Source organism: Enoplosus armatus, chromosome 22 (assembly GCF_043641665.1).
Source record: "Enoplosus armatus isolate fEnoArm2 chromosome 22, fEnoArm2.hap1, whole genome shotgun sequence".
Lineage (NCBI taxonomy): Eukaryota > Metazoa > Chordata > Actinopteri > Centrarchiformes > Enoplosidae > Enoplosus > Enoplosus armatus.
The window spans coordinates 8,380,813-8,396,638 of NC_092201.1; the positions used below are offsets into that span (position 1 = coordinate 8,380,813).

The following is a 15,826-nucleotide window of genomic DNA, read 5'->3' on the forward strand; positions in this document are numbered from 1 at the left end:
ACCAATCAGAGTCCAGTACTCAATCTTGACTGAATGGTTATTGACAGTATTGACCTGCTGATGGATAACTCATTAGCCCCATCATTGACAAACACAGACACACCCACTGACAAACAGAAAGATACCACACTGACAAATAGACATATATACCTTGAAACACCTGACAAAGTCAGAGACACACATGCCAAGAGACAAACAGGCCCATACTGAGTCACAAAGCAGCTATTTTCATGTTAATGGTGAGGCAGACGTGTCATACTCTGACCTGGAAGTGCTTTATTCACATTTAAGAAGTTGTTTGCCATTTTTAAAGCAGATGGTTTTATCCAGTAATGCTTAAACTGAGTTAGCAGTTGGATACTCATTGTTTTTCTCAAGGACACTCCGACATGGCTGTTGATGGATGCACACCAGCTGTTGTACATCTCAAAACTTGTGACAGTATAAATCTAATTACTGAAAGAGCTATTACAGTACACTGCAGAGGATAGGAGGAGCACATATTTTATACATAATGCTAAATAGTAATTTAGTGATGAAAGAGGAATCCATTTACAATGTTCTGTCTTTATCAGTGTTTGTAAGTCTAACTGACTGAGTGATTGTACAAGAAGTAATCAACTATCAAATGCATACAGAATGAAGCGGCTTATGTATGTCCACTTGAAGAGGTGGGGTGAAGAGATGTCCCCTTGCAACAGAACAGGATATGTTGAACTGAATATGGAGATTCAAAGTCAGGTAATCCAACTGATATTGTGTGATATGGGTATAGCTGATTTGGATTATAAGAATGTCCAGTCCTGTTCCTGTATCAGTTATGGTTATGTCCTTGAGTATTGATTTGTAAGGATTTGTTTCATTTCTGAACCCTAGAAATGGTGCATTATATACTGTTGCTAAAATACTGCATCGAATAACCTAAGCACAAGAGGAATACACTTCTTTACATAACAGCCTAAACACAAAGGAACAGCAGCATTGTTGAAGGTGAAATTTTAAACCACTGAACATGGAGGAAAATTTGATAAATTGAGATTCCTCTTTGCAGGGGAACAGACCCCACTGAAAATTATATTTCTTTCTATTGGGAGTCTGCGTAACATGGTGTAACTGCTCTTTCCCTTTCCATTAAGACAAAACTCTTGGGGATACTCTCTCTCTCACACACACACACACACACACACACACACACACACGTTCTTGTTTGGGCTTTCAGATCAACTCCAGCACATGCAGTAAATGGATAGAGCAGGGATGGTTGTGTTTTATCCACCCCTTTGATGCCCCCTAGTGCATTTTATGGGAAATGTAGCTGTGAATTGGGGATACATCAGTCAGCATCAGTGTTTAAGTGTTTATGTTGCCCAGCAGTCAGATACATACAGAGATGAAAGACAAAAGATAAACATCAGCTGCTTACTTGTATAGGGAGAAGCGACAGGGACATAAAGTTAAAACAGGATCAAACAGGATAGCTTTCTTTCCTTACAATACTAAGGGACCCAGCAAAAAGTGTGCCTAAACATATATACCACTAATACAGAGGACTGTAGCCCTTACACCCCAATACGAAAATAAAACAGAAATAAATCATATTCCACAACCAATCCATTAGCAGTGCAATGAGTAATAATCCCTAGCAGTTGACAGCAGTAATTATCGATCGATTTTTCCAAGTTGATTGATAGGATTGAAATCTCCTAGCCTGCTACGCAACTATTCATGTCTAGTTGTTTACAATCTCTCTGGCTAAACATGGCCGTTGACAAACTCACTGATGGCAGTTAGAACTCGATAACTCTTGAATATTTTACATTTACAGTCAAAACAAGCTACTGTGCAAGTACCGATTCAATTGCCTTTTTTTTACCTTGTTGCTGCTTTGGTTTTTATCTCATCTTCCTGTGACTCGTTAGCCGCTGACGCTAGGTAGCGAGCTAGCTTCTCCATAGGGAACAATGACAGCGACTTCTGCAGGTAGCAGCAGCTGCCTCACCGCTAAAGGACTGGACATAAGTCTGGCTGCTCTGCAGCGACAAGACCCATACATAAATAACATTGTGGACGTGGCCAGCCAAGTCGCCCTGTATACGTATAACAATAGGGCAAATGAGTGGGTAAGCCGGAACTTTGGTTAAGGATATCATGTGCTAACTTAGCTTAGCTTCGCCATCCAGCCCGGTAGGCGCGCTTTGTCACTGACACAGATTTACCCCAACTTAAGTTATAGTACTGTTAACCCAGCTATGGGCGTTTAGGGTCTAAAGAGTTATTTTCCACAAAAATGGAAACGTTTAATGATCTATTATCTGATTCCCTGGAATACTGTACTACTTGTTAGATGATACTTAAAAGTGAATGTTGCCCCCTAGCAGTAAACACGTATTGTTAACAACTTGTTCCTCAGAAGACAGTCATGTTAAGTTCAGCTGCTTGGTCTTGTACAATATTCATTTTTTGAGAGTTTGTTATTTTAAAATATTGGATTTTGCTTGTCCCAGTGACGCACACTGACGTTTTTTACACAAAAGTACAGAATGACACAAATGAAAAAGAGATTTGGCTGCTCTGTTTTGCCAGTCATCATTTTGCTTTTTGTGTGTGTGTTTGTTAGGAGAAGACTGAGGTGGAAGGCACCCTTTTTATCTACACAAGGTAATGAAGTCTCTGACATGTTGGAGTCTAAAGATTTTCCATGCCAAACTTTACATAAAGTACAGTTCTTATTTGTTGAGAATTCCTCTTTAACAGACATATTGAAACTACAGCCATATTGAAATGTTATCATGCAAAATTGGGACCAATAGTTGTCTTTTATAGTTTTACTAATATTATATTTTGTAGCACAATTCTTTCTGCGCAATATATCATGGTGAATATGGCAGGGTATGGCATAGCTGAAGTTTCAAGTTGTTTCAAATTGTGATTGACTTGTTGTTTGCATTTCTGTCCTCTGTATATTTCAGACTTGCATCTCCCAGGCATGGTTTCACCATTATGAACAGACTCAGTATGGAGAACTTGACAGAGCCAATCACCAAAGACCTGGACTTCCAGCTCCAGCACCCCTTCCTTCTTTACCGCAATGCACGATGTAAGGAGAAAGACACACACAGACACACTTCTTATATCTGCCTTAATTATTGATACCTTCAGTTTTTTGTCTTACATATTTTGCTCTCAACACCTGTTGAGCACAGTATATGCACAGATACCTTCAGTTAGTTTTATACCCATTGTCATGTCTTTTAGTGTGATATTCACTGCAGTGAGTGAATCATAATAATCACCAGCAGAGTGATTCACTGACAGTTTTATTGCCAAGCTACTTTCAGTGTAGCTCACTATATGCTGAATATCGACCAAATCTTAAAACATTAAAGAAATGAGGATAACAAAAATTGCAAAAGAAAAGTTTTTTTGAAAATGTGAAGGAGTGAGTCACACTAAAGTTTAGACAGTTGCAGACTGTACAGACGGCCAACTACCAGGACTAGCCACATAGACTAAATTGTTTGCTGCGTTTCACAAGCAGCCGGACACTTGTGAGACAAACTTATTGAAAGATAGAGACAAAGACAAACAGGAAGAGAGAGAAAACAAGAGCTAGACAGAGAGATAAACAGTTTCACCAGAAAACAAGAGCTAGACAGAGACATAAACAGTTTCACCAGAAAAAAAGATGGATAAAAAGATAAAAAAGACAAATATCAAAAAGAGAGTCTTTAGTCTGTATATACAGAGATGTAGATAGTGAGAAGGACTGGAGAGAACATCAAAAAAGACAAAAAACACCTAGAATTGTGCTTCTTGTTGTTATTTTTGGGTCTGATTCAAAAGACTCCTGTGTTTTTATCGCTATTTGTAACTCCCTTGACTCTTTTAGATTGTTTAGAAGCATGTAAGCTGTTCACACTGGATTGCGAATAAACTCTGAATCTACATGAGACCAAATCTGACTTTAAAGACCTGATAGAAATGTGATCACATCACACTTGAAAATGACAGCTGTATCTATAGCCACTGGGAGGAAGTTAGATAAAAGGTTAACAATTTGATAAAGTGACCAAAGTGTGTAGCACGCTGTTCATTTGAGTGGGAAACGTTAGTTCCATATAAGGTACAGAGGTATTGCGGTGACTCCAGTTCTGTCAGCCTGTCTCACTCTGAGACCTACATCTGGGTTACACACACACACACACACACACACACAGACACACACAAACACGTTGCAGAGTGGTGCCTGTGGGAGAAGAGCCTGACAGCACTACAGAAGCAGCCAGCAGAGATTAGATACACCGCAACAGTCACTGATAATATAAACACACACTCACTCAGGAATCGCTGACACACACACAGACCTCCCCCCTCTCTGTCATGGTCTCACACTCTCCATCAGGCTCAGTAAGAGGCAGGTGGAATGCTGTGTTTAGATACCAGTGGATTCCTTACGCCTGCTTTGATCCCCGTACTGTAGTACTTAATTTGTCTCGCTGACACTTATACAACATAGACATTATTAAACATCCTGAAGGCTTAGTGAAATAATGTGTGTGACATAAATGTTTCTTAGTGACCTCTTAACACCTTTTACACCAGGTTTAAATGTGCTCAGAGCTCATGATGATCTGTGATAGTACTTGCCTCTAGATGTGGTCAGAACATAAGTAATGGGGAATAAATTGCAAGTGGATGGTTAACGTCTTGGGAAGGAAAGACATTTAAAAACACATAAAACCAGTAATCACAGCTCAGTTGATGACTGTTTCCTCTGATAAAAAGGAGATATGAGCAGGAATGATGTGAGTTTAAGAGTAGGTGGTACATAGCAACCTAATAAAGCACCCAAATAAGGACAGATGCAGTATGGTTGTAATCAAACTGATTTTTATCGCCATAGTCGTTGTGATTTACTAGGTTTACTATTGTTGGACCCCAAATGAAATTTGTAGCATGCAGATATGTGACAAGATTCAGCCAGATTTAACTACCAAAACACTACAAAGCACATAACCAGAGAAACAGCACCTCAGATGCTCTAAGAGACATTGAAATGTCACTTCCCAAGTACAGCATGAGAAAGCAAACAATCACTGAGCGTTTACAGGATGATGATGGTGTGTGTGTGTGGGGTGGAGGAATCTTTTCCAGAAAGCTGTACAAACAGGAATGCATCTCAGCTCAAAAAATATGTTTTTTTCACTGGCTAACATCTGATCAGTAGGACTATTTAGGCCCCAGGCTGTTGGTAATGCCGCCAGTCCCACTGTGTCATGACCTCTGTGCGCAAGGGTCGTGGAATCTTATCATTAGACAAACATGTAGCTCTCAGTGCTGCCGTTACTTCCTGGAATGGCAGTTGGCACACAGTGGCACCCCAGGCTAAAAATAAACTGTGGAGATATACCACAGAACAGGGCAAGATTCAGGGAAGAGAATTCTAGTCTGAGCAAGTCATTATTCCTCTGGCAAATATCCGAGTACAGAGGGAACGACAGACAGCTTTTTACATTCCTTCCTATAAGCACCTGGTTTCCCCATTATCTGCACGTGGCGTTGATCCCCTAACCATGGCAGTGTTAGTGTCATGATTTTTGGCTGTGGGTGGTGAGTTTGTCTGCTCCACTAGATACTTAATTTGAATGTCTTACTTGATTAAAAAAATATTTGGGTGGTAAGAAGTTTAGGTTCCAGTATTCCCTGTTTGACTCAAAGTTTACGTGCAAGACGTGAATAGTTATATCTGTCTTCCCACGCCACTGCCCCTTTTGTGTAGATTTTGGAATATACATTATACATCAGCAGATTAATGGATAATGAAAATAATAATTAGTTGCAGGCCTAATGTATTGTGTTGTATTATCTTACATTTGATACTGATGTGGATGTGAACTTAACTGCTGTATACACTGTAGCCCGCTAGGCACATATACTGGATGTGGCTAACACTAGCACTCCACTTAACATGTGTATTGCGTCCTATATATCAGGTGTCATGGCCAGTCTTACCTCCAGGTCGGACGTATGTATATCCCAGGTCTCTCTCGGACACCAGCAAGCCTTTAAATCTGACCTCAGGTTCCTCCTCCAGTCTCTCATGTTTAGGTTTCCTTTGAAACAGGCCTCTTAGCATGGCTCCACTGGTCTCTCAGTAGTCTCTCAGTCTGGTAGTAATTGCCTCTTTGGGTCTCTGTAGAACTTAAAGTTGCTCCGACTATACTGAAGTTGCAGCTCCAGTAATTCCTTATCTAGCAAAAGGAACAATGAAGGTGAGGTGACACTTCCTCTCATAAGATTTTTCTTCTTCAGAGGTGAAGGATCAGACGACTGATGGTGCACTACTGTAATGGATAGCACTGTGTAAGTGTCCCTTTAGTCAGGTCAGGTAGTGCACATACAGCCTCCTTAGAACTGGGCTTCAGTAGCAAAAGAGCAATTTGAACGTGCCTGCAGTTAAGCCTCAGGAGGAAGGCATAACAATGCTGGTAATGTCTTCTTAGATGAAAGTTTTGTGAGATATAAATCTCAATATTTACTCCTCCTCCAGTGTCATAAATTCCATTCCTACAAACAAAGGAAGTGACTTTCGGACAACAATAATTCCAAGCATGGATGTGTGTTACTGTAAGAGCACCTAACCCTGACAAACTTCCAGAAAACTAAATATAAGCTAAAAGAATATCAACACTGTTACTCATGACTGATGCACTGAGCTGTCCCCACAAAGCTGATCACATACTGCAGTAAAAGCACACCTAATCCATCTTTGGAAGACACTGCTGCTTACAAATATGTAAGCATTTCAAACCATACGAAAGCTAAACAAAACATAAAAAAAGTATTCTTTGAGTAGTCCCAGTAGTGCGGTTAAGGTTACAGCCAAGCACGGTTACTGTATTGTCAAACTTTAAACCTCCTGGAAAAAGCAACTGAAAACATATAAATCAGATGCAACTAAAGATGTCTTCTTTTAAAAGCAAAGTCCCGACAGAGTAGTTAGAACAGACAATGACACGTTGAAGTCCTACTAAAATTAAAAATGTCACACTGGAGTCCCGTCAAAGACTTACTGGAGGTCTACAGCAGACAAAACACGTGCGGGAGTGCTCGCTGTTTTTGGCTGGTTTGTCATAGTCACAGAGGGATTGAAAGGACCACACAGCTTTAGTCCGGGATCACTTACAAACCTCAGTAGGGCGGTTATTGCAGAAGTTTCCGATATTCCTTGTTCAAACTGTAAAGGGATGCCGTCATATTCAGAAGTTAGGGACCCCTCCTAATAGTGCTCCCACATTTTGGTCATCCTTGTATTGAAGAGATCTGCCCATGTGACCGCTCAGTGGAGTTCGCAGTCCAGTTCACTTGGTTAGGATCTCTGCTTCACTCATTCAATGCTGATGTCCCTCTGCCTTTCTTCCTCTCTCTCTCTCACAGTCTCCAGTGTTGTTGACTGGAACCCCCTTTCTCTCTAATATTCGCCCTGAAAGCTTAACCTTGTGGCCACGGCCGCTTTTTTGTTGGTGCTACTGGTTGTAGTCCTCCTCCCACTCTCTCTCTCTCCCCCTCTGACTCTCTGTCTTTATCTTGTTGAGGTTTAGACTTTTGGAGGGTCAGGGCAGCTAAGAACTTGTGTGATAATGTCCTCCATCCAACAGTTTCTATCTTGTCCTCTTCTTCTTCTTCTCCTATCTTTCTGTTTGTGAGGGGACACTTCGGTTCAACATTTTTTTATTCATTGACAAAGTTCCCGTCTCTGTTTCCTGACAGCTAAGGAGCTCTCAGAACTAGGTCTTTCCCTCTTCATGGACTTGTTGATTATCTCCTCTCTAACACACCTCACTTCTTCCTATTTTGTATCCGTCTCGCTAATTTTTTCTCAATTTTCCAGCTCTCTGACTTCGACTGCGTGTCTTTCTGTCTCTGTCAGTCTCATCCCCAGTGAGCACTAAGTGGCTCTGGCTCCACCAGACTGTCTCCCACTGCAGTTACTTATTTGGTACTGGGCTGATTTTCCCAGGCTCAACTGAACTCTCTACGTGTGTGTACGTATGTGTCTCTGCCTCTCCCTCTCGGTCTGTTCCCCTCATCCACGCTGACCTCAGTGGCTTGTCCAACCTCATTTGTAGCCAAGTGTGTGTATTTGTGTCCATGGCTGTGTGTGTGTGTGTGCGTGTGTCTTTGATAGGACTGATAAATTTGTCCACCACATACAGTAGACCCCACTTTGCTCTCTGTTCTCTGTCTCTCTCTCTATTCTGTCTGGCTTTAAGTCCTGCCTCTCCACTTCATTCATAAGTGTTTCTCTTTCCCTCTTTTACTTGCTCATGTCTTCAACACTTTGCCTCTTTTCCTTTTTGGATTTGGCCTTATCTTTTCTTGAGATTCACTTTAGAAAGTAAGTGTGTTGAGGTGTGAGAGGATGTCCTGCTGTCTTGATTAGGGTTTGGTATCAAGCCTCAATAACTTTTTTGTACCGACTGTATCAACAGTTAAGTACCAAAAGTTGGCATCGAATGCTTGCTCAGATTCGTAGTCCTTTCATCTTACTTTTTGATTGGACAGCTTCTGATTTAAATCATATTTTTGTCTGTATTTTATTCAGGCAAAGTTCTTGTTCAGCTGCTTGTGTTTAGAATTTGAGACCTTTTTTGTTAAATAAGAAAAGTGGTTTTGTAGAAAAGAAAACACATTCAAATTCCCCTAAAGAAGGGTATTCAGAACAGGTATTGTTTTGGTGGTTTTGGTACCATAAATCAGGTGCTCATTGGCACTTGTGTGAGTGGATAAATTCGTTTTTTTTATTTCCTTAAAAATAAATAATAAAGTCTCTCCTCACTGACTGAAATTGAAAGAAATTGCAACAACGCTACCGATTTCAATATGCTTTTTGGAGTCACTGCAAATGTAAATAGTAAAATGAGACAACATACTTGCTTACTGCTGTGTAATCCTGTGACAAATGGGTGTTAATGTTGCCTTTTTCCTCCCTTGTTGACCATGTTTATGTAGTTCAGACTCCTGGGGCCCATAATGGCACTGCTGGCTTCTGTTCCCATTGGGAAATGACTCATTTTAAAACCCTGGGTTTAGACCCAGCAGGGCTAATAATAAACCGTTTACATGTCTGCCGGGCCTGCACTGACGTCATAGCAGCAGAGTGGTACGACAGCATGTCTGTGCACTCATTTGATTGTAAGGGTATGGCAGGTCAGAAAACTCATTTTGTTGTCTGCTGACCTTACTAGCTGGTGCATCTCAAAATCCAACAGGCAGTTTCATTATTTCACCAGCTCACTTGATAATTGGCATAGACGGGGGGCATTACTCCAGGCCAGGACCTTTGTCACATTTTGCTTTATGCGACATGTTAAAAAGTTCACTTCTCTCTCTCTCCCCCTCTTCCTCACTCCTCCAGTGGTTATCCATGGGATTTGGTTCTATGATAAGGAGGACTGCCAACGCATTGCCCAGAGGATGAAGATGTAAGTGCTTATATAACCACAAACTCTATATATACAGCACTTAGAAAGAAAACAAAATTCAAATTTGGTTCTCTAAATAGGAACTAGTGAGTTATGGTCTGTTTGTTTGATATCTTAGTCTGCACTCAACAGAGACTACATATGTTTATTAATGGATCTGTGTCTGGGGCTTAAAGCCAACACATGACAACCGTGGTATGTTTTAGTGAGCTAGGCTCCCAAGCTAAGCGAATATGTTTCTTTTACTTTGGTTAAAAACATATATTTGGTTTAAAGGTAAAGTGTTCTCACATGGACGTGTGTGTGTGTGTGTGTGTGCTTGTGTGTGTGTGTGTGTGTGTGCGTACATGTGCATGTGTGTAGTCTGACCCAGCAGGAGCAGGCCTTGGTTCAGACTCAAGGTGGATGGTTGTCCCCAGGAGGAGGAGGAGGAGGAGGAGGAGTTGTAGGACGAGTAGTCGCAGGAGGCGGAGGAGTTGTAGGACGAGTAGTCGCAGGAGGAGGAGTAGTTGGAGGACGAGAAGGAGGACGAGGAGGAGTAGTTGGAGGACGAGGAGGAGTAGTTGGAGGACGAGGAGGAGTAGTTGGAGGACGAGGAGGAGTAGTTGGAGGACGAGGAGGAGTAGTTGGAGGAGGAGGAGGAGGAGTAGTTGGAGGACGAGGAGGAGGAGGAGTAGTTGGAGGAGGTGGAAGTGAAGCGAAGGCAGTGGACATCATCCAGATGTTGACCAAAGCACGCACAGAGTATGACAAGGTAGTGAAACACCTGCATAATAATTTGAATGGCATGAAATAATTTTGTTCTGGAAAAAAGTGACACATTTTATTTGATCATTTGCATTTCCTCATACTGACCAGTAGGGGGTACAGAATCATCTAAGATCCTCTTAAGTCACTTATTGTACATTTTTGTTTCTCTGTCTGTCTCTCTGACCTTGTCTCTCTCATTCTCTTTGCTTCACATTATCTCTTTTTTCCGCATATGTCTCTCTCAGGGGCAGTCTACATCAGAGCCCAAGGAGATTGGTGTCAGCAGTGTTCTTTGTGGAAACACCAACCTGATCAAACCAATACCTGTTAAACCAAACACTCAGGTGAAACACTTACACCCACTTCCTATTTCACTCCAGGCTTGCATTCAGTACATTGTCTTTCCTTGATGAACCCCTTCGTGATAAAATGTGTTGAAAAAAGTGTTGGCGTTACAAACTCAGTATTGACTTTATCCAGTCCATTTGATTTTATTGCCATTTAAAGACCGTTAGCCTGATTTGTTAACAATACTTCAGATATAACAGCATCGTAGTAAGTTCTCTTAGTCCTCTCTTCTCATGCTGCTCTCCTCCCCTTCTCTCTGTTTGTCTCATCCAGGACACTGAAGGTGCCGAACCCAAGCCTCTCTCTCTGGCCACTCTTTTCGGCTCTCAATATCAACATCAGCACTCACCCAAACCTGACCCAGTCTCTCCTTTGTCGGCCCCTGGGTCGGGGTCATCAACGGGAAAAGTCACGCGCCCACCTGTAGCTCGCACACTGACATACGAGGATACCGTGAACTCTGGCAAAAGTGTGACCTCCCAAGGAGGGAACATCGCCATGGCTGGGTTTCCGGATAGAGGGCTCAGGGCTGCGATTGGAGGACAAACGGTCAGGGAAGATGGTGGAAATGTTGTGGGCTTGCTGCAGTGTCCCACTACCACCCAGCAGCAGCAGCAGCAGCAGCAGCAGCAGCAGCAGCAGCAGCAGCAGAACCAGCCTCAGCACTGCCCAGCCATCCAGAAGCTCATGCAGGGACAGCGGGGTGTCGGAGGGGTACTTCAGACCGTGTCCGAGTCCCCTGAGAACAGGCTGTGTGACAACGGGGTGCCGCTGGAGCATCACCACCATCTTCACCATATGTACCATCATCATCAGCAGCACCACCATCATCATCATCAACAGCAACAGCTTCAACCTGACCCAATCAAGAGACTTTTCCAAATCCAGCCGCCTCATACCTCCTCCAACCCTCCTCCCCTGCAGCCGAATCCCCATCTCCCTTCCCAGGCCGTAATGGTGGACTCATGCTCCCACCTTCATGCGCAACAAACCCAGCAGCTGTTTTTCAGCCCACCTAAACCTCAACTAGAGGCGCAGCCCAACAGCCAGTCAGCTCCAACTATACAGGGAACAGGTGGGGCATCTTTATGTTATCAGTACACCATGAATAAGCACTATGACCATGTACTGAGTAAGTGCACTACATATACTTTTCTGGCAAATGTAAGAGTGAAATATTATATAAATGATGAGTAAATACCAATAATGGATGGTATAATGTATGCAATAATAAATAATAGCTAATAAATAAGTAACAAGTTAAAGCTCCCTCATCATTTTCAATTATATTTACCAGGTTTGCTGCCATCTCAGGGGACCAATGACCAAGTCCTTCCACCTTCACAAGGTATGATGTCAGTTTGCTTGAAATAATAAACACTCACCTTGTAGTGTCACACAAAATTATCTGTCAAAAAATCTGTCTCTGTTTTTCTATTTGAACTTTAAAATGTCTCAGCCAAGATGATTTTTTTATGTTTTATCTGTGTAAGCTGTTAAAATCATTCTAATCATTGGGTCCTTTGTTTTCTCTCATCAGGCCTGTCTTCCCAGATGCCCGGTGTGGTGTCTCCTCATGAGCTCCTGCAAAAGCTCCAGCTGGTCCAGCAAGAGCAAAGCCTGGTTTCCCACGATCTCCCTAGACTCTGTCCGGGACTGGCCCCTCGATTTCTGGGACCCACTCAAGCTGTAGGCCCAATCCCACACCAGACAGCCACTGCAGGTCAAAAGGCTGCACTGCAGTTTCAGGTAAACACGACTTGTTTACTGTTTGTGTTAACTTTTAACTTTTAGGATGTTGCATAAAGATTCACATCCTCATTCACTTAAAAGTATTCGGATTGAAATGTAGCTGTTGAAGAATGAGGGTTTTTTAGTCACTGGGAACAACAAGAATTAAGGAGTACTAATAGCTCTTCCTGTCTGTCCAGGTCATCTCCCCCCAGCGGATACCAGCCACTGTGGCCCCAAACCTGCTCCTCTCTCCCAGTGTGTTCACTCAGGCAAAATCTAGTGGCGGGTTGTCAGCGGTTGCCCAGGAGAGCTGCCCTGCCCCCTCAACCCTGTCCAGACCCCCGCTGCAGGAGGAGATCAGAGTTCTGTCCAGAAGCCAGCTTCAAGCCACACTGCTGCATCTGATCCAGGTAGAAAAAAAATGGCCTCACACCATTTGTTCTGCTTATGTTTTCTTCTAAGCTGAGCTCTTCAGTCGTTGGGCATGGGCAAAGCAGCAGAGTATATGTTCAAATAAACATGCACGCACACAAACGTACAGTATGATGATCCTTGCTTGTGTGTTTCAGACTGACAGCTCATTCCTGGACACCATCTATGAAACCTACGTCAGCCGCTTTGCTAACGACTCCAGCAGCAAGTACTGATGAGTCTTCGCACCCTCTGTCTATGCATACACCCTGTCCAGAGCGGCAAGGCTCATTCTTACACTTACTATGGATGTACCACTTCCTCCAATCACACACACGCTCACTGTATCTCTACCTGTATAGACAGTCAAACCAAGTGTCTCTAGTTGCAACAAAAAAAGCAGTTATCAAACATTAGAAATGTGTTTTATTTTCATGTTCCAACTTTTCATCCTGTGACTCTGAAAAAAACAAAACAATTCTCCACTAATTTTTGGCACAAATGTGGCATAACCATTGACCTCACCTGTAGTTAAGAGGGAAACGTAGCCTATAGTTCACTCTCAGTGAAGACGCAATATGCTGCAACCTCACAGGTGTTTGAATTTAGTAGAATCCTGCACTATTCTTTTCACCAAATGTAGCAAAATTGAATTTGTCTTGTGTTGTTATAATCTGTAGTCTTGACTCCGACACAATCATCTAACACCAGCCAGCCTCCTGGGCTTTAACAAACAAGTCTTCCTAGTCTAAGAACTAGTGCTGAAGGATATGCTCAAACTGACTTGAAGCCGACTTCACTTATGTGCAGTGTTAAACATGTTTTGTTTTCTGTACATTTGGAAAAGTAAGTATGTTTAAATGTTATCAGAATTTGTTGGATTTTAATTTACAAATCCTTTAAATTAAGTTCTTACTAGTTTGCTTTCGAAATTAATTTTAAGTAAGTATATTTTACTATCCAAATTCTTTTAAAGTTATTAAAGTGATACCTTGTCATTTTGATTTTTTTTCCTTCTTTTTCAGCAGACACAATCCGTCATAAATATATGTATTTGGTATTTTAGTTACAGTAACTAAATGTTGAATAGCTGAATATTATTATCATGATGAAGAATTCAAAATTACATGGTATCCATCTAGCTTGAAGTAATAAGGAAAGTACAGGAGATTGTTAACCTGCACTACCTCACAGAGAACTAGTTCAGAGGTGTTTTTACAGATTGTCAGTTATGTAATTGGACAGTTTTAAAGGTTAGATAATTTCATTTCAGTTGAACAAAAGGGTTTTTATCATCACAGAAAAACCGTTGACAACCTTTTAACACACTGAAATGTCACTCAAGCTATTTTTTTCCTGCCAGTCATTGTTGTAACTTTAACTTTAGTGATTTTGCATTCATTCCACAATTGGTGAACATTCTCTCTGCAAAACTAAACAACTTCCCCTCAGGAATAATAAAACAATTTATTGCATATATATATATATATCAAATGCTTTGCTATTGATGGTAAATCCAGTTACACAAATGATTGCTTGATTCAAATGGAGAGTTCACAGGCCTGTTTAAAGCAACTGTAGTAGAAAATCTTATAGACAATGTATTTCCAAAATACGGTTAACCCTATAAAACTAAGCTTCCCACTCAATATCACCCAGTTCCTCACTCAGTACAGCAGAGACGTCGCAGTCAATACAAATATTTAATTTTGTCAGGGTTTGTTTGTGCTTAGCTCATATATAGCCAGACTACACAGTAGCTACCACAGTACACAAAAACAGAAGCAACAAAAAAAAAAGACAATACAGAATATTTTTTTCCCCTATTTTTCTACTCAAGAAGCAAAATGTATTGTTCTCATAGTACAAATAACCAGCATGTTACATTACAAATAAATGTACAGCTAAGATGTAAGTAAGTTGTGTAAGTTTTAAACATTGTCATTTAAAATGATATCAGACATTGGAATGTCAATGGGAAAAAAAAACATTTTTACACACTTTGTATTTCTTTTTGTCAGGAATGTTTTGCTCTTACATAAACTGGAATATATTTTAATTGGGTATTAAATGTTCTCAAACTGCCTCTGTTGTTGCTTACTGTCTGTTTTTATTGTCTGTATGGATATGCATGGCTGACTGGTGTTATGATTATTATTATTATTCAAGATTCATCCAGCCTCAAGTAACACTAATCCCAGTAAAGGTACACTCCTTATTGCTTTAATGTCACATTATTGCTCTCTTCTGCCACGATCAATAGTGTAACATAATGTCTACAGTGATTAATCAACTGTTTTTACACACCCAGCAGTATTGAGAGACTCTGCCCAATTACCTCTAATAGACTTTACACATTAGTTTTTTTGTGTTTTTTCAATATTAAATGGCTCCCTGTGTTTGTTGCGCTTAACTGAGCACACAGTACAAGCCAATAAAGCAGAGCTGCTAACACAATGGTGTTAATTTGACTGAACAGGGGAGTTGTCATTTGTACCAGGACTAAAGAGGAGAGGGCATGTGACCCAGTAGAAAACATCTTGTAGTAGCTGTTCGGGAGCTTTTGATCATATCACATGATCTTCTGGGCCTTGTGGTGAGAATGTTTTCTCAACTGTTATTTACTTTTAACCCCAGCTTTTAAACTTACGTAGCTGAGAAGTCCTTCAAGTGCTCAAAGAGAAATGGAAATTTGAAGACCTTCAGTGACAAATTGTCAAACTCTGAAGATCATGTGATATGATCAAAAGCTCCCGAACAGCTACTAAATAATCCTTGTGTTGAGACCGTTTTCTCAGCTGCTGTTCCCAAAGTCAAAAATGAACTTAGAACTTAATTTTCTAACATCATTTTTGTTTTTTGACACTGTAAAATAACAAATTAAAAATCCTGTGCCTGTACCAACAAAATGTGTCTTGAACCAGGTGAAACACAGACACAAGATACATGAAAAAGTAAAATACATAAATGCATGTACAATAAAAATAAAACCCACCATTCAAGCTAACCTAAAACAATAAACATCAACATGTTCTGAATGATGCTCATGTGTTTCGGTTACTTCAGTTATTTTCATGCAGCTTTGTCTTTTAGTCCCA

At 41.1% G+C, this 15,826-nt stretch overlaps 2 protein-coding genes across 2 annotated transcripts in view; one reads left to right on the forward strand and one right to left on the reverse strand.

Annotated features, from left to right (window-relative positions):
- cacna1c (calcium channel, voltage-dependent, L type, alpha 1C subunit) overlaps window positions 1–6,136 on the reverse strand; it is a 179,217-nt gene extending 173,081 nt beyond the window's left edge. The window contains exon 1 of the mRNA XM_070929300.1: window positions 6,013–6,136. Within this exon, the coding sequence (XP_070785401.1) occupies window positions 6,013–6,136 (124 nt within the window). The remainder of the gene's footprint in view (window positions 1–6,012) is intronic.
- Window positions 1,962–13,600, forward strand: dcp1b (decapping mRNA 1B). The gene is made up of 12 exons (XM_070928729.1): window positions 1,962–2,120; window positions 2,618–2,658; window positions 2,970–3,097; window positions 9,419–9,485; window positions 9,849–9,952; window positions 10,121–10,239; window positions 10,481–10,579; window positions 10,857–11,658; window positions 11,881–11,931; window positions 12,124–12,332; window positions 12,515–12,727; window positions 12,887–13,600. Exons 1-12 carry the CDS (start codon window positions 1,962–1,964, stop codon window positions 12,962–12,964), a joined length of 2,070 nt encoding a protein of 689 aa, XP_070784830.1. The 3' UTR covers window positions 12,965–13,600.
- Window positions 13,601–15,826: the final 2,226 nt, after the last annotated feature.

What these genes read in the sequence shown, in the direction of transcription:
- dcp1b (XM_070928729.1), top strand. Translation starts at nt 1,962, where the DNA reads ATGACAGCGACTTCTGCAGGTAGCAGCAGCTGCCTCACCGCTAAAGGA. An exon ending in ACAATAGGGCAAATGAGTGG is followed by an intron (nt 2,121 to 2,617) that starts GTAAGCCGGAAC and finishes TGTGTTTGTTAG; the next exon opens with GAGAAGACTGAGGTGGAAGG. An exon ending in TCTTTACCGCAATGCACGAT is followed by an intron (nt 3,098 to 9,418) that starts GTAAGGAGAAAG and finishes TCACTCCTCCAG; the next exon opens with TGGTTATCCATGGGATTTGG.